A 20,383-nucleotide genomic window follows, 5' to 3' on the forward strand; every position below is an offset into this window, starting at 1 on the left:
TATTTGATTACAATATAAGACAGTTTGCAGCTGTTAGTGTTTGGCCTCCCTTGCAAGTTTCTTGAGAGGATGAAGAGTCAAGTTTCATGTATTCCTAAGCAGATGTTATTTTTTTCCTATTTTTCCTTTAGTTATTGAAGACATTGTTTGGTACGAACTTGGCTTCTCAGTATGATGGCTTGTCTTCAAACCCCAGCAAATCTCAAGGCAAAGCCCAGCGCTTAGGTTCTTCTAATCTGAGACCTGGCCTCTATCATTATTGCTTCATGGCACCATATACACATTTTACACAGGCTCTTGCTGACGCTAGTCTAAGGAACATGGTTCAGGCTGAGCAAGAACATGATGCTTCAGGGTAACTCTTTCTTCCTGTGTGATGTAATGTTGACTTGAAGTGTCATTTTTTTATTATTTTTCATAAATGCAAGTATCATGGGGGAGGTTGAAACTTGAAATCGCTGCATTGTCAGTTATAATTTCTTCTGTACCTTCTGTCTGTTGTTCTGGGTGATGGAAGTCCTAAATGAGACACTGCATTGACTGTCATTAATAGCTCCTCCAAAACAAAGTTAAATCATCAAAATGGATATCCCTTTTTAAAAAAAGTGTAATCATTTTAAATGCTTCTATTTAAAACTTTCATTAATTTGCTAATTATAGCAAACAGTCTTAAAGGAAAGGCAGAAGAATGACTAAACAAAAATGCCAGAAATTCTTTCTCTAAGTATTTGTTGTCCACAGATCTACATGATCTGATCAAGGTTTTTGGTAAGTTGTTCCTGTTGCTCTGGCTGTGCAGTAAGTCTATTTATAGTTTCCCATTTTCTTCTACTAAAATTATTGATACAATTAAGTAGATAAAGAAAAGTTGATAAACAGAAAGTGTGCTTTTAAGATGAGTTTGTTTATCCCTCCTTTTTATGTGTTTTTTCATGATAGGTGGTTTGATGTGCTGCAAAAAGTTTCTACACAGCTGAAAACTAGTGTTACCAGTGTTACCAAACATCGTGCTGATAAGGTATTTATATCTGTGTTATTACCAAAAAAGCCCTACACGAGACTTAACACTTCTTCCTTTTAAAAGTAGTTTGCTTTTGAATTGGAGACTTGTTCAGATATTAGATTACATTAAAAAATCTCTCTATTACAGAATGCTATTCACAATCACATTCGTTTATTTGAACCCCTTGTCATAAAAGCATTAAAACAGTACACTACAACAACATCAGTACAGCTGCAAAGACAAGTTCTGGACTTGCTTGCTCAACTGGTTCAGCTACGAGTTAACTACTGTCTTCTGGATTCAGATCAGGTTGGTAATTCATCGTTTTTGCAAACTTGTCACATGCAAGGATGTCATTACCAAGCTAAAGAAAACTTGCAATAAAAATACTTGACATGATCTGTTGCAAGTGAAAACAAAGACTTAAAGGCAGATGAAGCTCTGTCCCGACCCCCCCCCCCCCCCCCCGACTGCTAAGAACTTCAGTTTGTTTTTCTGCTGTGTATCAATTGATTTATAACCTCAGCAACAATCCTTTAAGGGCTACTTGTTGTACGATCTTACTCCTAAAGTCAGCCTGGATAGTACTATCAGTATTATTAAATAGAAATTTCAAGTTTGTTTACAAATATAAATACCTTTTTTCTGTACTAGCAGTGTGGACTTGAGTATGACTGGTAGGGACCTTCATAACTGATGAGCATGAAATGATTTTAATAGTGAGATGGAAACTTGTGGCAAATAGAGTAGTCTGTGGTTGTCCATATAAACAGTAAATCTGTAACAAAAACAATTGTTTTATTCACAACAGTATTTGGTAGTATGGTTGCAATACATAATTTTTCTGTAAGTTGATACACAGATGCATAATGCATAGAATTTATCTTTGTTCAGAGTTAGGTTTCTTGATTAAGAGTTTTTAATTTTTTGAATGTAATGCATCAAATAGCACATACTGTGTTAACATCTAAGAGAAGATTGCATTTAAAATGCATAGACTGTACTTCTAGCTAAAACTTGACATGAATTCATGCAAAATATAATAAACTGCACAATCGTCAAATTTCTTAAGTTGTCCTCTGTAAATGGGAGAGGAGTGGAGAGAGGGAGAGAAACACCACTTCATAACATATCAGAATGAGATATAAATATTAAATGGTTTTCAGTGCCTGTGCTTTCTCGCCATTCCAAACATGCACTTTTATAACTCGATCTGTCAGGATAATTTTAAACAGGAATTAATGTGGTTTTTATTGTGTGCTCTTCTTTAACACGCTATTCTCTCTCTGTAGGTGTTTATTGGATTTGTATTAAAGCAATTTGAATACATTGAAGTAGGACAGTTCAGGTATGAAACTGGAAAAAAAAATCCTTTCAACAGTGTGGATTTACATGCCTCCTATTCCAAAACATGTAGTGATTAGTTCTGGTAGATATTTTCCTCTTATGAAAAGGGGACAGTTCCAGTCTAGACAATACATTTCTTATTCTCTGGCTCTAGTAGTAGCTTTTTCAGAGGATTTAGGTTCCATGTGGTAGAAGTTGGGAAGGAGCATACGAAAAATCTTGAGCCATGTCATGCTGTTTCTCCGTTTGCAAAAATGATTTGTTTGGGAAAACCCCAAAGTTATGCTTTCAGCTCTTCACAATTAGCGTTCAGTTGCTGAAGGAAGAGTTAGGTCTTCCTTTTTGTTTGTGAATCTGTTTTTATTCTGATAACTGGGTGTCCTGAGTACTCGATCCATTCTTATTGTCATTTAATGCAATATAAACAAAGGAGTGTTTTGCTGTTATTTCAGTCTTTATTGCACACGGATTTGTGTGGAGAGGTAAAAGTTGTATACAAAAAAAAATCAAATAAAAGTAAGGTAGAAACTGTTCTGCACTGTGGATCTCCTACAGGAATGCTATATACGTTATATATGTCATGTATTATTAGATAGTGTGCTATAATATTTCTAGTGATAGTGAAAAATAGACAGTTTCACAAAAAACCTTGGAAAAAAAATGGTAGTAAAAATACAGCATGAATGTTTTTGAAATACCCTACAAAAGCAGGGGAGCACAATCCTATGAAATTCTTAGTGTAAACAGATGTATTTCTATTAAACAGAGCTATGCAATTCAAACTTGGTATTTTTGGTTTCTGTTTTCAGGGAGTCTGAAGCTATTATTCCCAATATCTTTTTTTTCCTGGTTTTACTGTCTTATGAACGATATCATTCAAAACAGATAATTGGAATTCCTAAGATTATTCAGCTGTGTGATGGTATCATGGCCAGCGGGAGGAAAGCTGTTACGCATGGTAAGAAAAAAGAAAACCCTAATAATGAAATTAGCTTAGTACTCAATATTGTTTTTAATTTTTGCTGAACTATTGCCATAGAAAAAAGATAGTACTAATCGTGCCAGAAAACACTACCTTTTATTTATTTATTCATCTTATTTATTTTAATGCAAGAAATAGATATCATAATTTCTTCAGGAAATATATTGTACTCTACTAATACTATTACCACATTATTTTGCATGATTATGTAATAGCAACTGAACTTTTATTTGGAACTTTCTTTAGTAAGTTCATACAGCAGTATTTTAAAGGCTTTGATTTTAATTTTTAGGACTCTTCTTTTTTCCTCCATTTTTGCATCTCTTTAGAAAAAACTTCTTTCACATACTTTCCAGTGATTCTGTTGAGAAATGTTTTAGAAAAATAATCTATTTTTATCTCTGTGATAATGAGCAAACGTATTCATAATATATTTTATTTTGTTAAAAGTAAAAAAATAAAAGGCATAATTATGAAAGTAAGTTTGCTTCAGGGATTGGTAGAAGCACAACCAAACTAAAGCATCATTTTTTTGTTATCTGAACTGTTAGAAGAAGATAAAATTGCTCAAGAATGACTTGTCTCATACTAAAAAAAGAAATTTCCGTATTTTAGCAATACCAGCTCTGCAACCCATTGTTCATGATCTGTTTGTGTTAAGAGGAACAAATAAAGCTGATGCTGGAAAAGAGCTGGAAACACAAAAGGAGGTGGTTGTGTCAATGCTGCTGAGGCTTATTCAATACCATCAGGTAAGAGAGGAGGACAAATAAAAGTCCTTGTTTACACTTTATCAAAGGTACTGTTGCTTTGACTGCTAAAAATACTTCAGACAACACTAATTATCTAAACAAATCTTGAATAACTGAACTCTGTGCTTGGACCTTTCCTGGTATGAAGAATAAGTATAGATATCTTTGGAAGTAGGGGGAGGGCTCGTGTATGTAACCTGTGGCTTACGTACAAATCACTATTTCAAGTCAAAGAACGCATGTCGGATGTTATAAACAGTAACATCTGTTTGGTATGTGTAACGTAGGCCATTAGCTAGCCTCAGTAACAAAGCATTGAAAAGCTCCAGTTAAGGTGAAGATTGTGGTTGTTTTATAGATTGAATAAGCAGCAGGTTAATGGAAAAGCTATGATAAATTAGCATCCAAGAACTTTGAAAGAATGGGAGGAAAAGTGGAAAAGGACAAGAATAACAGTAGAAAAGATGCTAGAGATTATATAGGTATTGCTGTACAACAGAAATATCTTAAGCATTTAAAATATTTTATATTTTAATAAAATAATGAGACTGGTATTTATACAGTTATCACTTGCCACTTTGCTGTGGACCTTATGGGTCTGGAGAATATCTTGTTTTATGTAGAAATACAAGAATGACTTTTCTCAATGTACTTTGTTTAATAGAAAAGCAGCAAAATAATTTTAAGACGAGACATAACTAATGGGATCTTATTGCTTAATCAGGCAATTAACTTAATGTGCTTTTCCTTTCATCTTGTGAAAATGCAATTCCAATGTGTTCGTGTAAGCCATGTATTTTCTGAGAATAGTGTGTGGGGGATAAGGCAGTATATCTTGTCAAATGTGAGTCAAAATAATTTGTTAGCAGTACATGTTCAAATTGGGATAATTTTATGTATCCACATTTTTCTATTGAATTTGTAGTTTTATAATCATAAAATGACTTATATAACTATATGAAATGACACCGTAGACACTTTATGCAAAACAGTGAGTAATTTTTCAGTGTTACATAAGGTGCTGCAGTTGCTAGCAGATACTCTCCTGACACACAGCTGATTAAAGACCACCCATGCAGTGCTTTCCTTCCCACGCCATCCAATTTGTAGCTCTAATTTTGTGCTCTTGCTGCACTTGGTGCCGTTTTGTGGTCGCTATAAGCCTGGGGCAGTTGTGTGGTTGCTGGGCTGGGGCTGGCGTGTTCTGCAGTGCCGTTCCTGTAACCAGAGCTCCCAGGAGATGGAACCTTGGCCCTTTTCTCTGTTACAGCAGTAGCCACCACATGAGGAGCTGGAGGTAGGGAGTTCAGATCATTCAGCCCAGAATCCCTCCCATCTCTTCCTCCATGCGAAAGCTCCTTGGAAAGAAAACTGTCTGGTGACTAGACGTCACACTTGGTGGTGCTTTCTCTGATTTTTCTCTGGTTTTCTGAACCAGCTTCTTCTGTCCCACTGCCTGGTCCATGTATAACATTCTTGTGTCCCGTGTCTCTTTGGCCTCCTTATCCTTGAAGCTGTGGACTTTGTAACTTGAAAGCCCATAATACGTATTTTGCTACAGGCGAGATCTTTGCTGCTGGTGTGCTCAATTACCTGCTCTCTCCTGAACTTTATAAGAAAAGTGACATATCCCAGGTGAATGAGCTGCGTAATATCATCTGTGCTGTTTCCTTGGCCAAATTAAAACTTAGTCTGTACTCGAATGAGGGTGTGTGAGGGAAACGACTCTTTCCCCTTTGTGTTGAGTAGGTAGTGCGCATTGTTTATTAACATTTTTTCCAGTTAGTTAACTTTTGACAAATGCAGTTTAAAGAAAATGCAAAAGCATTTTTTCTAGTTCATAAAAGTAACTGGAAAATTCTTTTTTTTAAAAAAAAATTCTTGTAAATAAGAACAACCTTTTAAGCCGAAAATGGAGTTTTAAGAATATTGTCTTACTTTCTCATGTGGATTTTTTTTTTTTGATTCACGTGGTATGTGCAATAAAAAAAAAAAAGTTGAAATGAAGTAGGTGTACTTTTTCTGGCCATTCTTGAAAAAGAGTATGTGGATACTGATAACTCAAGGCAATAAATTAATCTGAGACATTTTTTGTTTTGTTTTGTGGGAGACGGATGAAGCAGTAATAAAGCTAGTAAAATATTTCTCCCACTACAATATTTCTTACATGTTTACTGATAATATGGGATGTTTACTTGAATTCTTTTGGGCTTTTCCTCAGGTGCTAGAAATGTTCATCTTAGTATTGCAACAGTGTCATAAAGAAAATGAAGACAAATGGAAAAGATTGTCCCGGCAAATAGCTGACGTTATTCTTCCAATGCTTGCAAAACAACAGGTTATTTTATGAGTGTATATATATATATATATGTATTTCTTAATCTGTAAACATTTAATATAATTGTTATATTGCATGTATTATAGCTTTGATATTGTGATTTTTATATAAAGATAGAAATATGTAAAACTCAATTTACTTGAAAATGTGGTCAATATATCTGGAAAAACAGTTATAGTAGGGTAAATGAAAGTTTTTGAAGTGACAAATTTTGTATTTTAGATGTATAAAGTGTACGTAGTATTTTCTAGGCTATTTCCTGATAAAGTCCATTCTACTGTTAAGTACACAATTGTATCTTGCTTAGAGCACTTAGTAAATGATGTAAAAATTCTTTTGTATTTGTCAAATGTCAAAATTACTTCTTCGTAACTGCAGTGTGTCAAACTACATCCCTCTTTAATGAGGAGAACAAAATAGCATCATCTAAAACTGCATTTATAAACCATAGAATAGTTGTGTTTGGAAGGGACTTCTAGAGATCATTTAAGTCCAGTCCCTGTGCTCAGAGTGGGGTGGGGAATCCAGCAGAATGTCCAGGATTGTGTCCAGCTGCATCTTGACCATCTCCAAGGACGGATGCTTCTCAGCCTCTCTGGGCAACCTCTTCTAGCATTTGACTACACATATATATGTTAAATACATATATATATATGTGTGTGTGTATATATAAAACAATATTTATAAACAATACGTTTTATATACATACACACACATCAGTTTCTGCCCATTTCTTCCTTCCTTTCCCTAGGCACCACTGAGAAGAGCCTGGCTGTACCTTCTTTGCTTTCCTGTTCCCTCCCCCCCCCCCACCACCACCAAAGATCAGATATTTATACACATTGATAAGCTTTCTGCAGACTGAACAGTCCCAACTCTCTGAATCTCTCCTCATATGGCGGATGCTGAAATCCCTTAATCATCTTTGTGGCTTTTTGCTGGACTTGCTCCAGTATGTCCATGTCTGTCTTGCCATGGGGAGCCTGGAACCAGACATGGTACTCCAGATTGGGGGTGGGGAGTAGACCTTTTCTAGCTGAGAGGAAAGAAGACTCCTTTTTTAAAAAAAAAGAGACGTTTGGTGCTGTGCTCCCTCAGCAACGCAGGTCTTGCAATACTATCTTTGGAGTAAATTATTTTTCATTCTAGGATATGAAGTAAATCTAGTGAAATTGTGCTCTTAATGTTCTTTATTGCATGGTGGCAGATCCCCACTCCCACAAGGATATCTAATGGAAAGTATTGAGGGCTAGCCAACAGATTGTGAGGAAAAACTAAGATGTTTACTAACTGAGGCTGCTCTTGTTTTGTATGAATTTGTGCACTTGCTCAATTGTGCAGTTATGTAGGCAAGATAGGCTCCTCCAGATTGATTGAGTCCAGCTCTCCACTTTTCCTTGCAATCAAATGTTTTATAATATAAGTAATAAATGATCAACAACTACTCTTTTAGTAAGACTTTGCCTCAACTGCTGCAGTGCAACATCACTGTAGCTGTTCATTGTTCTGTTGAGGAGGAATTTTTATCTTAATTTTCTGCTTAAATTTATTCACAACCAAGACATTCAAGTTGTTCTTGTGCCAGTGTTCTCTGTGAATATGTAGGGTAAGGTGTGCATTGCAGAGGGGGGAAGTTTTTAAAATTTATGACAGTTTTGTGATCTCATTAGTTGTTCTTTAAATATGTCTGTTTCACCTAATAAAATGTATGTTATATGTGTATTGAATTTCATATGATGGATTTCTGTCTGTGTATTTACATCCTGTTCAGGAAGGCCTGCAATGAAACTTTCATTTACCTTTCATGGAATTTGATTGCTCCAAGTTTTGTGTTATAAAGGACAGTCTTATTATGCATAGGTTGTCATAGAAGTGTTTAAAACATGAAATGGTCATTGTGTGTTGCAATTACTTTTAGTTTTAGTTATAAATTAGTTTTGTGGGTTTTCTTTTAAATAGATGCACATAGATTCTCATGACGCTTTGGGAGTACTGAACACTTTGTTTGAAATTTTGGCTCCTTCATCCCTTCGCCCAGTGGACATGCTTTTAAGGAGCATGTTTGTTACTCCTAAAACAATGGTAAGTAAGTGGGAGCTTGCTGGGGCAGGTGAAATGTTTCTAGTTAACAATGGAAGTGTTTTTTCATTCTCAAGGAAGATAAACTGGTGTGTTTATCAGCAAAAGTGTGTGTTTATTGGCAAAAGAAAGCAGCAGCAAAAGAGTACTAAAACGTTCTTGTAATCTGCGTTTCTATTTCCAGTGTGGTGGTAGAGTACGTGGAGCAGATTTTAGGAAAGAATTTATTAAAAGTAAGATTTACCAGCTGGCAGCTGGCGCTTTAAGCAGGAAAATTCTGCTTATGGATTATCTTTTTGTGTTTTGAGGATCAGGAGTGTAAGAGGAACATACTAATATGGTTCTAGCATGCAATTTAATAGTTAAATCATTTTCCTTATATGAAGGTTAATATCATTTATATAGTTGATTTTTTTTGAAGACTTGCCTTAACATAGGAATGTATGCACCTTTTCTACATTGAATATTTTTAACTTAAAACTTGCTTTACTTTACTCTTCCATAAAATCAGACACATCTGAGAGTGGAGCAAGCAGGAAACAAATTTTATATTTGTATCTTCCAAGCAGGAAGCAAATTTTATATTCAGATCTTCCAAAATGCTATTTTTATGGTACCTAGGAAGCTTGCTTATTCACTCTGTTAATGGTCTTGTGCATTTTTGTGTTTGTGTTAGGCATCAGTGAGTACTGTCCAGTTATGGATTTCTGGAATTTTAGCTATCCTTAGAGTTCTGATTTCACAATCAACAGAAGACATAGTTCTATCCCGTATTCAAGAGCTTTCCTTCTCCCCGTATTTGATTTCCTGTCAAGCAATTAACAGACTGAGGCGTGGAGAAAATAATGTGTCTGTACCAGAGGATCACACTGAGATTAAACAGGTGAAATGTCTGCCTGAAGAGACATTTTCTAGGTATGTTGTCTTTTGAATAACTTTGGAGAAATATTGAGTTTTCTTAGAAATTGCAAATATACTGTGCAATATGTACGTGTCCATAGAAATGTTACCTGATAAGGGAGGTGTTGTGTGTAGGAGATGAAGTAAGTTGGACAGTAAGGGAAGGAGATGAACAGCTTTTAGTGGGAATTTTGGGCTATTCTGAGATCTCTTCTCAGGCCAAGGGAAGGTTTTACTTGAGCTGTGGATAAATAGGTAAATCCTGGCCTTAAAATGCATAAATGATTAAAAAATGGAAAATGGATAAATCCTGGTCTCGTCGAAATCTCTGCTGAAAGTTTAACGGGTTAGTTGTTTCCATGCTCCCATTTTGGGGCCTGAAAGATTTTTGAAGATGATCATTTTCTGTATTGGGATCTTGGTGGCAAATAGATTCAAATCTCATAAATTAGTCCTGCTCTTTATTTTCTGCTTTTAAAGAGCTAGCTTTGTCTAGTGAGCTTCCTATCCTGGAGTTCTCCAAGAATGGAAAAATTGGGCAAAAGAAGACAGGAGAGGTGCAGGGGTATTGTGTTGACATCTGAAATAACTGCTTGTTTAAGAATTTTTTCCTCCTGAAGTATGAAACTTTAGATGAAAAATTTAGATAAAAAACTTCTTTTTATTGTTCAGCTCTCTGAGGGTAATGGGGAAAGGGTATTGAGGACTCCTTTAACATGACCTTATGTCCATCAAGAGTGAGCTGAGGAATGATTATGGCTAGGAGTGAGAATTGCTTGTCTCAGAAAACCCTTTCAGATGTTTATTTTCTTTGTCCCACTCTCTGTCCCACCCTCAGCTGGAGGGATGATCTAGAATCTGTGTGGGCACATGAATGTGGGTAGCTGATACTTCAGGCAGCTAAATTACCAAGTTGCTCCTCGTCAGCTGAGCTGTGGTTACTGTCAGGATGTGTTCTTAGCTCTTTGCAAATCAGTATAAAGAGACAGCATCATTTTGTATAAGTTTTCTCTGTAAGTGAGGTGGACTGGTATATGCATACTGTCATTTATTATGACTTAGCTGATGAATTGGTACCATAGTTCCAATGTAAAATTAATTCAATTGGTTGTGATCATGTGTCCATAGCTATATCATACTTGCTTTAAATCAGTCTTGTACGGTTCATTAAAAAAAAAAAAATCTTATTTAGGACAAATGGGCAATGATTTTATATTTTGTGGGGTTTTTTTTGTCTGTTGAGTTTCACAGACAAAACTCATGGTGTTCTGAACTATGTTGCATTGATGTTTTTTCTGTTGATTGTGTGCATGATTTTTCAAGGTTCTTACTGCAACTGGTTGGCATTCTACTGGAAGATATTGTTACTAAGCAGTTGAAAGTGGACATGAATGAACAGCAACATACTTTCTACTGTCAGGAGTTGGGAACACTGCTTATGTGCTTAATACATATCTTCAAATCAGGTAATAATTGAAACAATGCCATGTGTTGCAGCATGTAAACAGTGATCAGTGTTTTCAGTTTTGAAACAATCCTTGTATGAATTGAAGAACCACTGAGAAGGAAGGCTTAGGTGCCACAGAGATGCTATCTGAGGCATTTCTAAGAGAGATTCCCAAACTTTGGGCTTACACATTCAAGGAATGTGTTTTGTAATGCTTCCTTTCCTTATAGATGAAAACTCACTACTTAGATTCTGCTCAGTCATCCTTTTAACTGTCCAAAATTCTCCAGCAAAGCATTGCAAACAATCTGTCTGTGTTTCTTGCAGTTCGTTTCTACTGGGAGGTTGGGAGGTAGATTGAAGCTTAAAATACTTAACAGACCACTGGATCAGACCCTTGACAAGTTTAGTTTCTGTCCTTCTTTATCATAGTTTTAAAAACAAAAAAAGTAGGAAAAGTAGTATGGTTTCAAACAGTACTACTGTTTTGTAGGTTATAGTTCTCTTCAGGTTTGAGAATTGTGCTGTATATGTCTTCTGCTGTATATTCTCTTGGCCTTTAAGAACTGGTCAGATTTCTTAATCTTATTTTCCTGATAGTGACACTAACAGCTGCAGTCTGTTTCTTCTCTGTATTACCTGCCCCTTTTATGTCTGACTATGACTGTTCTTTCCTTCATTCTGATTTTCAGCCTTCAGCATCTGACATTTGACAGTATAGCAGACCCTCTCCTGCTTACCTTGTTCCACATGCAGTTTTCCCACTGACCTAAGGGAAGTGTGGTAGCAGCAAAACTTCTGGAGTTTTGCCAGCTATCACAACCTAATTGAAGCAGTAGGGCACATTCATATGGTTGCTATTATGTTGGAATTTTCAGAGTTCAAAATTTTGTCTTTCAGGTTTTTGTCTTAGAACTTCTTGCTTCTTTCAGCCTTTTGTCCTTTCACGACAGGCCTAGCTCTGTCAAATCATTCCAAAGGCTGTTGTAGACCAGGATCTCATGAGGAGTAGCTGCTCATGTGTAACTCCATGGACAGAGAGAGAGTGCCTTACTCCTAAGATGCAGACTGTTAAAGCTGAGAGGCTTGTAGGACATGTACCTTGACCACTCTCCTTCCTTAGTCTTGCTTGGTTTGGGGCACAGTCTGCCTTTATGGAAACAACTTAGAATGATCTGGTGCTTAGCCAAGAGGAAACTCTGCTGTGTTTTATAGCTTCTGAATGCTGCTCTGTGTGGATCTCAGTACTTCTGTAAATACATAGAAAAGTGTTTTCATTGTTAATTAAGTTCCACGGTGAAAGAATAGGGAGTTGCAAGTCTTGTTTCAAATTTTTGATTACTGACATAAGGAAATCCCCTTCACCAAGAAGCAACCTATAATACTTTCTGTTCAAACCTCTGGATAGATTTTTGCTTTTCTTCTTGAAAGACTTGGAAAACTGTAGCAGAGCATACTGTAGGGCCTTGGAAAGAGATCCTGTTAGTAAATAGTCTCTACTTGCTTTCCTGAACTTTCAGAGTCTGGCTGTATTTAAAGATGGTAAATGTATTCTCATGGTTAAAGTCTGGCGGAGTACTTTGTAATCTGGGTCAACTTCAGATGCTAGTGGCATTAATTTTATTTAACTCTTTCAGTTATATACTTCTATTTGTTTCTAAAAGAGATATTTTATCCTAAAGTGGCTGACAATATTTTGGAGCACAAACATAACATTTTCTTAGCTACTGTTCCTAATAATTCTGGCACTCTAATCACAGCCTTATCCTCTTCCTAGTGAGTCATTAGCAAGTACTTCCCGCTCCCATTTTCAGTACCTCCATTGACAGTTTTTCTGCTCTTATTGCCACAGATTTCCTCCTAAATTTTGTGTTTGGTAGTAAGAAGTCGAAGGTGTCTCTCCTGAACAGAGTCCTTGAAACACTTCGCTCCTTTTTGTTCCTTCAAAGCACTAGTGTTCAGACTCCTTGTCTTGCCTGTTGAGCTGGCCTCTGCCACTTTTTCACAGATCTTGGATTATGGTAGATAGCTGCAATTTTTAAGATCTTGGCAAAGTCCTAGCATCATCTTAAACTTTCCAGTATACTGGACTAGTCACTCTGCAGTCTAGGTCCCTCTGGGGACCTGTAAAATGGCAATTACAGTACATCCTTACTTAACAGGTGTGAATAACAAAAAACATGCATACAAAAGACCCTTGTTAGGCATTTAGCCTGATTCTGTATTTGTGTCCAAACACTATCTGATCTTTTCTTTTAAGCTTTTCCTGCAGGGTGCACTCTTAGGAAGTGTTTAAACCTTCCCTTCTCCCCCCTTTCAAACAAAAGAAGACCAAAGAGAACTCCCCAAATCTTTGTTCTGTTACTCTCTTTTCTACCAACTTCTTGCAAACATATATAACTCAGATATGGACTTAAGCAAGCAAACAGACTGATGGAAGTTTTGTAGCTCTTCAACTGCTCCTTCCTACTAGAGGTCAAAGTTTGTTTTGCTTTGATTTAACAACTCCTAGTCTTCAGTGACTCAGTAATGAGTAGGAGGGAGAATGGGAAAACAATTGAATTCTGTTGCGAGGGAGTTTGTGCTGCCATGGTGGATCTATTTTTTAACTTGTCAAAAGAGAGCTTGGTTAAAGAAACTGAGCCCTCCCAACCTGGATTTTTACTCCCAAAGACTCCAGGGTTGTGAGGTAAAAGGAAAAAAATGGTTGTATTTAACAGAGCCTTTCTTGACCTTTTTCTAAGCCTGCTTTAGCACTGATGCCCCTCAATGTTGTGGGTGATTGCTCTCTTCTCCCATGCCCCTGTTACTATTGTAGTTACTGTGTATATGTCCTGCTAACGGCTGTTATCAAAGAACAGTTGAAACGTGAATTCGTAAGGCTAAATGGTTTCAGGTAAGTGGTTAAATGGAGTCAAGCTAGGATCAATGAAATCAGAAAATCAAGCTGGTCATTGAAATTGGGCAAGTGTGTGCTGTAGCAACAGGAGCTGGGGATAATGGAAAGGGAAGGTTCAGCTAGTTCTGCTGTGGGGACTAGCTTCAAAGCAATACTGCCAAAAACGCTGTTGAAACCTTGTATAAAATATTCATACCAAGCACTGGATTATGCTTGTTTGCTAGAAGTGGACTTAATCTAGGACTACAGGTATACTCCAAGTACTAGTAGTAATAGAGTTATATTATAAAGTAGTATAAAGTAGAATGAAAGTTGTTTGGACACCTGAGCTATATTTTCATGTCTTGTATATTCTGCTAGGTTTAGGCTTAACTAAATGCCTAGTTTTTTTAATACTTGTCTTTTGCACAATGAAAGCTTGCTTTTTTTTTTTTTTTTTTTTTTTTTTTTTTTTTTTTTTTTTTTTTATTATGTCCTTCTGGCTACAGCTTAGTGTCACTTGTGTCTGGGAACACACACTGGTCTTCTGTCATTCCTAACTGTTACTCTACTTGTGTGTCTTGTCATCTTGCCCATTATGTTTTGGTCAGAATGCTGATATTGATTACTCCTGTGTATTCAACTACTGGAAGCTACTAGACTAGAGATGAAGATTCCCAGTGCAATACCTTAAAGGTAGTAGAAATGAAAGGCATAATAAGTAAGGTGTCTTTGGAAGAGTAGCATGTAGTGGCTTTCATGACTGTAGAAAGTCACTAGATGGTGCACTTGTTGCACAGACAGGAAGCTTGAATGGAAATGCACTGGCTTGCTGCTAAGTAAAACCTGAGTTACTGAAGTCAGTCATTTTTCTATTCTTGGGTATTTGCACTGTGTATTTGTCGGAGATACAGGGGCAACTTAGACTGGTCCATGTGGCTGTGGAGCTTACAGCTTGGTATGACTGGCAATGCTGCAGATTTTTGTTATTTTGATTAGCTTTTACTTTCTAACTCTTTTCTTTTTTTCCTCTGATCTCTTCTTTCTGGAACTCAAAAGGTCTTTTGCCTTTAAGCACTGAGTTTCTCTGTTTTCCTTGTTTTCTTCCCTTCGTTTTGGCGTATAAACACAGAAACAAAGTCAGAAAGCAAAATTCAGCTTTTGTGTGGAATGTTCAACATGCAGGGCAGAGATTTTTTTCCTCACATAAACATCTACTTTTGCACTTGCTGCAGAATTTGGATGGAAGGGTATCAGCTTAGTTTAATATATTTAGGGAGCCGTTATCTGAAGTATGAGACTTGAAAATGATCTTTCTTAGAATGTAGACTACTTACTATAGCATGGTTCTGATCTTATTTAGGACTTGTGTTCAACTTCATTTTTTTTAAAAAAAGGTCTAATAGTTAACAACTTAAAGTTTGGTAAAAGTTTTCATGTGTTAAATTTTTTTAATACATGTTAGAGGCAAGGTTAGAAAATTTCAGTACAGCTCCTAATCTAAACACCTAATCTAAGGCATTGAATACTGAATCTGCCAGCTGGCCTTTACTGGTTCCCATACTGCCTTCTGGCAAACTGCATGATTTCTCTACATTTATAAAAACCACTTATGATTTCCCTTGCTTCCAGGAGTTGGTACTGACTTACAAAACAGTTCTTGTATTTTCAGGCTACCCTGACTAATTTTAAAACTTTGCAATTCCAGCTAGAGCATAGATACTCTAATATGCTTTTATTGTTTTCAGGAATGTTTAGAAGAATCACAGCTGCAGCCACCAGGCTTTTTACAGGAGATGGATCTGATGGTAGTTTTTATACCCTTGAAAGTTTGAGTGATCTTGTTCAGTCCATGATTCCCACGCATCCTTCTTTAGTTCTTCTCTGGTGTCAAATCCTGCTTCTTGTCAATTATACCAACTACAACTGGTGGTCAGAAGTGCATCAAACTCCAAAGTAAGATTTGGTTTTGATCCCTAGTAGAAGTAGAATGTCTCCTAATTGTATTTCCTACAGTTATGTGAAAAAAATCTAGCTTTTAATCTGCTAAACCTCTCAGCTGTTGAATAGTACTGTTTGTACTGAAATAGGTAGCTCTTTTGCATTTATTTTACGTACCCAGGTACATACGTATTGTGTGTTCCAAGTTCAGCCTGCCTTTTAAACTAAGGAAATACATTCTATATTCAGTTTTCCCTCAAATACTATTGGGTAGTCTCTCCACCTTTAAACCAAGAAAGCTCCATCTACACAATTATTCTAACTATAATTATGGAAGTAAGCATAAGAATATTCAATATGCCAGATGTTATGCTTCAATGGGGAATCTTTATTTCATCTTCTAGCTGACAGCCAGATAGTACAGATGATAGGCATTGTGTTTATAAAAATACAATCTGATCAGTATACTATAGATACATAACTATGTTCTGAGTGGGTCTATTACTAGATGCCATCAAAACATAGTATTAGCACCAGCCATCATAGTAACCTCACTTCAGTTGTCTGGAAGTCAGGTGTCTGATCTAAAAGTAGTGTTCCTTGGTCTGAGGTTGGTTCATCCCATCTGCCAGACACTTTTGGGATGATTCCCTCTCTGAGGCTAAGGAGGCTGCCCTGCTGTGTGAGTGTGTATCACTCTATGTTAACTGTAGAGAGAGAGAGAGAGATTAACAGCTAGCTTAGGTGACATTTCTGATGTTTGTACAGTGAATGTTAGGGAGGATTAATCTTGCTCTACCACATGAGTAGGTTAATAGTTTGAAAGAGTTGCATCCAAACATGAGATTCTGGCCTCAGATAAACCTGACGGTTTGGAAAGCATTACTCTGATCTGAGGAAACATCAAATTATGAGCAGATCATTGTTCATGAGCAAACTAAGGCAACTAAAATAGCTAAGGTGACTTTTGCTATTTATCCTAGTTGTCTTTTTTTGATTTACCAGTATTACCTCCATTTTATCTCTGTTGGGCATCAGTTTCAAATTGACACTGGATTTAGATGCTCAAGAACTGGTTCGATGGGTTGAGAAGAAGACACGGAAATTAGGATCTGTTATCCTACCAGAGACATGATAAGCCATGTTTCTCTCATAAATAACTGTTGAAAGAAGTAATAAATGCTGAACAAAAAAGGAAATACTACAATTGTTAGAGTACTAATGACAAATCATAGGGGCTGTTTCAAAGCAGTAATAATGTTTATAATTAATTTCCAGGAAAATAGATACTATATAAGGACATGGGTAGAATATTCCAAGCAACTGAATATTTTGATAGCCATAGTAATAAAACATAATATGCTTCTTGCAGGAGACACAGTCTTTCTACTACTAAATTGCTTAGCCCTCAGATAACTGGAGATAGTGATGAATCAGATTTGGAATCTAAACGTGGCATGTGCAATCGAGAGATAGTGAGAAGAGGCGCGCTCATTCTCTTCTGTGATTATGTTGTAAGTTTTGATTTGTGAATTTTATAAATTTTATGGCATTTTATTAGGCTAACAGTACTGATGTATATGGAGTGAATCTATGTCAAGTTCACAGGTGAAAAATGAACGTTTGTGAAACTTGTCATTTTATTTTCAGAGGGTGCTTATCTAAGCTCCAATATGACCTCTGAAATCCAGTTTTTCATTTGGTGTTTTTTTTCTATTCTGAGCTTAGAATTCTTAACATCTTTTAAAGGATACTTGGTAGACAGTAAAGTGACTGGGTGTCATGTCCCTTACATGTGAAGTCTTAGGAATATAGTAAGAAGTTTTACACTTCTCAGTTGCAGACTTAAAAAAAAAAAAAAAAAAAAAAAAAAAAAAAAACAAAACTTTCCCTCTTTACTCTTTACCATTTCACTATTTCACTTCCGTTTTGATACCCTAATGAGTGCAACTCCTGTGGATTCAGCCTCCTGATGCATTAATACTAGCATTTTAGTTTAGATCTGAAGTGTACTTCTGAAGTGTATCTTCCTACAGTCCGTTCTTATTGCACTTTGTTGGTATTGCAAGGCAGTTTTTGGGAAAGCAAACTGTATTCAACTTGAACAGAAAGGTATGTTTAAGAAGCCCTGCAATGACTAACAGGCATTCAGTCATCAGGCTCAGATTAGAGCTATTTCAAAGTAAAACCCTCCAAAACTTCTGTACAGGGGAATGTTAACTTCTCAGCGTTACCAGGTTAGCTCTGCAGATCTTACGTTGCGCTGCTTGTTGATATAGACAAAGCCCCTGTAGGTTTAGAATTACTGACAGATCATTTTTTGGACTTGCTTTCCAGAAATTATTCATCATGTGTTTAAGACATATAGTAATAATACAAAGTCTTTAAAAAGAAGCCTAACTGAAAATTTCACTTTACAAGAATACTTTGAGTATGTATCTTTATTTCTGATGACATTTCATTAAAAGCAGCATCTTTGAATGAGCCTTATTTCACTTGTTTCTAACTTGGGGTTTTAGTGCAATGATCCTGAAAAATGTGGTTGAAAATTCATCATAACCTTCTTAATTTACAACAAGATCAAAAGCATTAAAAAAAACCCTCTGTCTTTTGTAAATAATTCTGATAACGATTTTAAAATAATTGTGTGAAGTGCCCATACCTAATACTATCATCATCATTATGTTATGAAATACTGGATAAGCTTTTCAGTGATTAAGTGCTTATAGGTGTTAAAGGAATCAAATACTTTTTTTCTCTTTTTCTCCTTCCCTTTTAGTGTCAAAACCTGCATGATTCGGAACACTTGACCTGGCTTATTGTGAACCATGTTCAAGACTTGATTAATCTGTCCCATGAGCCTCCCGTACAAGACTTTATTAGCGCTGTTCATAGGAATTCAGCAGCCAGTGGTCTCTTTATTCAGGCCATTCAATCACGGTGTGAGAATCTTGCAGCGGTAAGTTTAACTTTTTGACTAATTCTAAGAATAGCTATTAGGCAGCATGTTGAAACGTAATTAACTTTTTGTCCACCAGGACTTCCAAGGCCTTCTCAGCAGAGCTGTTTTCCAGTAGGTTATCCCCAGCCTGTACTGGTGCATGGGATTATTTCTGCCTAGGTGCAGGACCCTGCTCTTGCCTTTGAATTTTACAAAGTTCCTCTGTGCCCAGCTCTCCAGTCTGCCCAGGTCTTTCTGAATGGCAGCAGAGCCTTCCGCTGTATCAGCCACTCCTCCCAGTTTTGTAGCATCAAATGTGTACTCAGTCCCCTCATCCAGGTCATTGATGAATAAGCTGAACAAGACTGGACCAAGTACTAACACCTGGGGAACACTGCTACCTACAGGCCTCCAACAAGGCTCTGTCTTTCAGCCAGTTCTCAATCCACCTCACTGTCCACTCAGCTAGCCCACACTTCCTGAGCTTATCTAGGAGGATGTTATGGGAGATGGTGTCAAAAGCCTTGCTGATGTCAAGGTACACAATGTCCACTGTTCTCCCCTCATCTATCAAGCCAGTCATTCCATCATACAAGGCTATCAGAATGGTTAAGCAGGATTTCCCCTTGGTGAATCCATGCTGACTGCTCCTGATCACCTCCTTTTCCTCTGCGTGCTTAGAGATGACATCCAGAAGGAGCTGTTCCATCCCCTTTCCAGGGATGGAGGTGAGGCTGACTGGCTTGTAGTTGTCTGGGTCCTCTTCCTTCCCCTTTTTGAGGACTGGAGTGATGCTGGCTTGCTTTCAGTCCTCAGGCACTTCTGTTCTCCATGACCTTTCAAAGATGATGGAGAGTGGTCTAGCAGTAACATCTGCCAGCTCCCTCAGCACTCATGGGTGCATCCCATCTGGGCCCATGGATTTGTGGATGTCAGGTTTGCCTAAATGATCTGTAACTCCATCCTCCTCAACCAAGGGAAAGTCTTCCTTTCTCCAGACTTTCTCGCTTGTCTCCAGGGTTGGGGATTCCCGAGGGCTGCCCTTAGCAGTGAAGACAGAAGCAAAGGCAGTATTCAGTAACTCTGCCTTCTCTGCATCCTTCGTCACCAGGGCACCCACCCCCCTCAGCAGTGGGCCCACATTTTCCCTAGTCTTCCCTTTGCTACAGATGTATTTGAAGAAGCCCTTGTTGTCCTTGACATCCCGTGCTAGATTTAATTCCAAATGGGTCTTGGCCTTCCTCCTTGCATCCCTTGACAGTGTTCCTATACTCCTCCCAAGTGGCCTGTCCCCTCTTCCACATTCTGTGTACTTTCCTCTTCTGTTAGGGATTTGCCAGTTGCTCCTTGCTTATCCATGCAGGTCTCCTGCCCCCTTTGCTGGGCTTCTCACTCATGAGGATGCACTGCTCTTGAGTCTGGAGGAAGTGATGCTTGAATATTAACCAACCATCTTGGATCCCTCTTCTTTCTAGAGCCTTAAGCCAAATCCTAAACCTACTGCGTGCAAGCGGGTCCCTGAAGAGGCCAAGTCTATAAATTCAAGTAGGAGTTGGCTAAGCTGCTTTTCTTCCTTCCTAGGTATTACCCTGCATAATAAATATCTGAAGGGCAAACTAAAGCTCTAACTTTCATCTTTGATTTCAGTACCTTGGTTGCATACCTATTGACTACACAGGAAAGAATAGGAACCACTCCATCTCCATGGGCCGTAACAACTGAAGAGAGATTAAAATGATTTGCTAGCTCATGCCTTCTTCCACTGGTCTGATCAG

General features: G+C 37.3%; 1 protein-coding gene across 3 annotated transcripts in view; it reads left to right on the plus strand.

Moving 5' to 3' along the window:
- Nucleotides 1-20,383, plus strand: part of HTT (huntingtin) — a 92,907-nt gene that overhangs the window by 45,470 nt on the left and 27,054 nt on the right. For all 3 annotated transcript variants that reach the window (XM_062575273.1, XM_062575275.1, XM_062575276.1), the window contains 13 exons: nt 132-355; nt 940-1,018; nt 1,151-1,312; nt 2,296-2,351; nt 3,160-3,308; nt 3,948-4,084; nt 6,306-6,422; nt 8,382-8,504; nt 9,178-9,416; nt 10,725-10,867; nt 15,475-15,682; nt 17,040-17,181; nt 18,447-18,626. In XM_062575273.1, coding sequence (XP_062431257.1) covers nt 132-355; nt 940-1,018; nt 1,151-1,312; nt 2,296-2,351; nt 3,160-3,308; nt 3,948-4,084; nt 6,306-6,422; nt 8,382-8,504; nt 9,178-9,416; nt 10,725-10,867; nt 15,475-15,682; nt 17,040-17,181; nt 18,447-18,626 — 1,959 coding nt within the window. The remainder of the gene's footprint in view (nt 1-131; nt 356-939; nt 1,019-1,150; nt 1,313-2,295; nt 2,352-3,159; nt 3,309-3,947; nt 4,085-6,305; nt 6,423-8,381; nt 8,505-9,177; nt 9,417-10,724; nt 10,868-15,474; nt 15,683-17,039; nt 17,182-18,446; nt 18,627-20,383) is intronic.

Source organism: Rhea pennata, chromosome 4, assembly GCF_028389875.1.
Source record: "Rhea pennata isolate bPtePen1 chromosome 4, bPtePen1.pri, whole genome shotgun sequence".
NCBI lineage: Eukaryota > Metazoa > Chordata > Aves > Rheiformes > Rheidae > Rhea > Rhea pennata.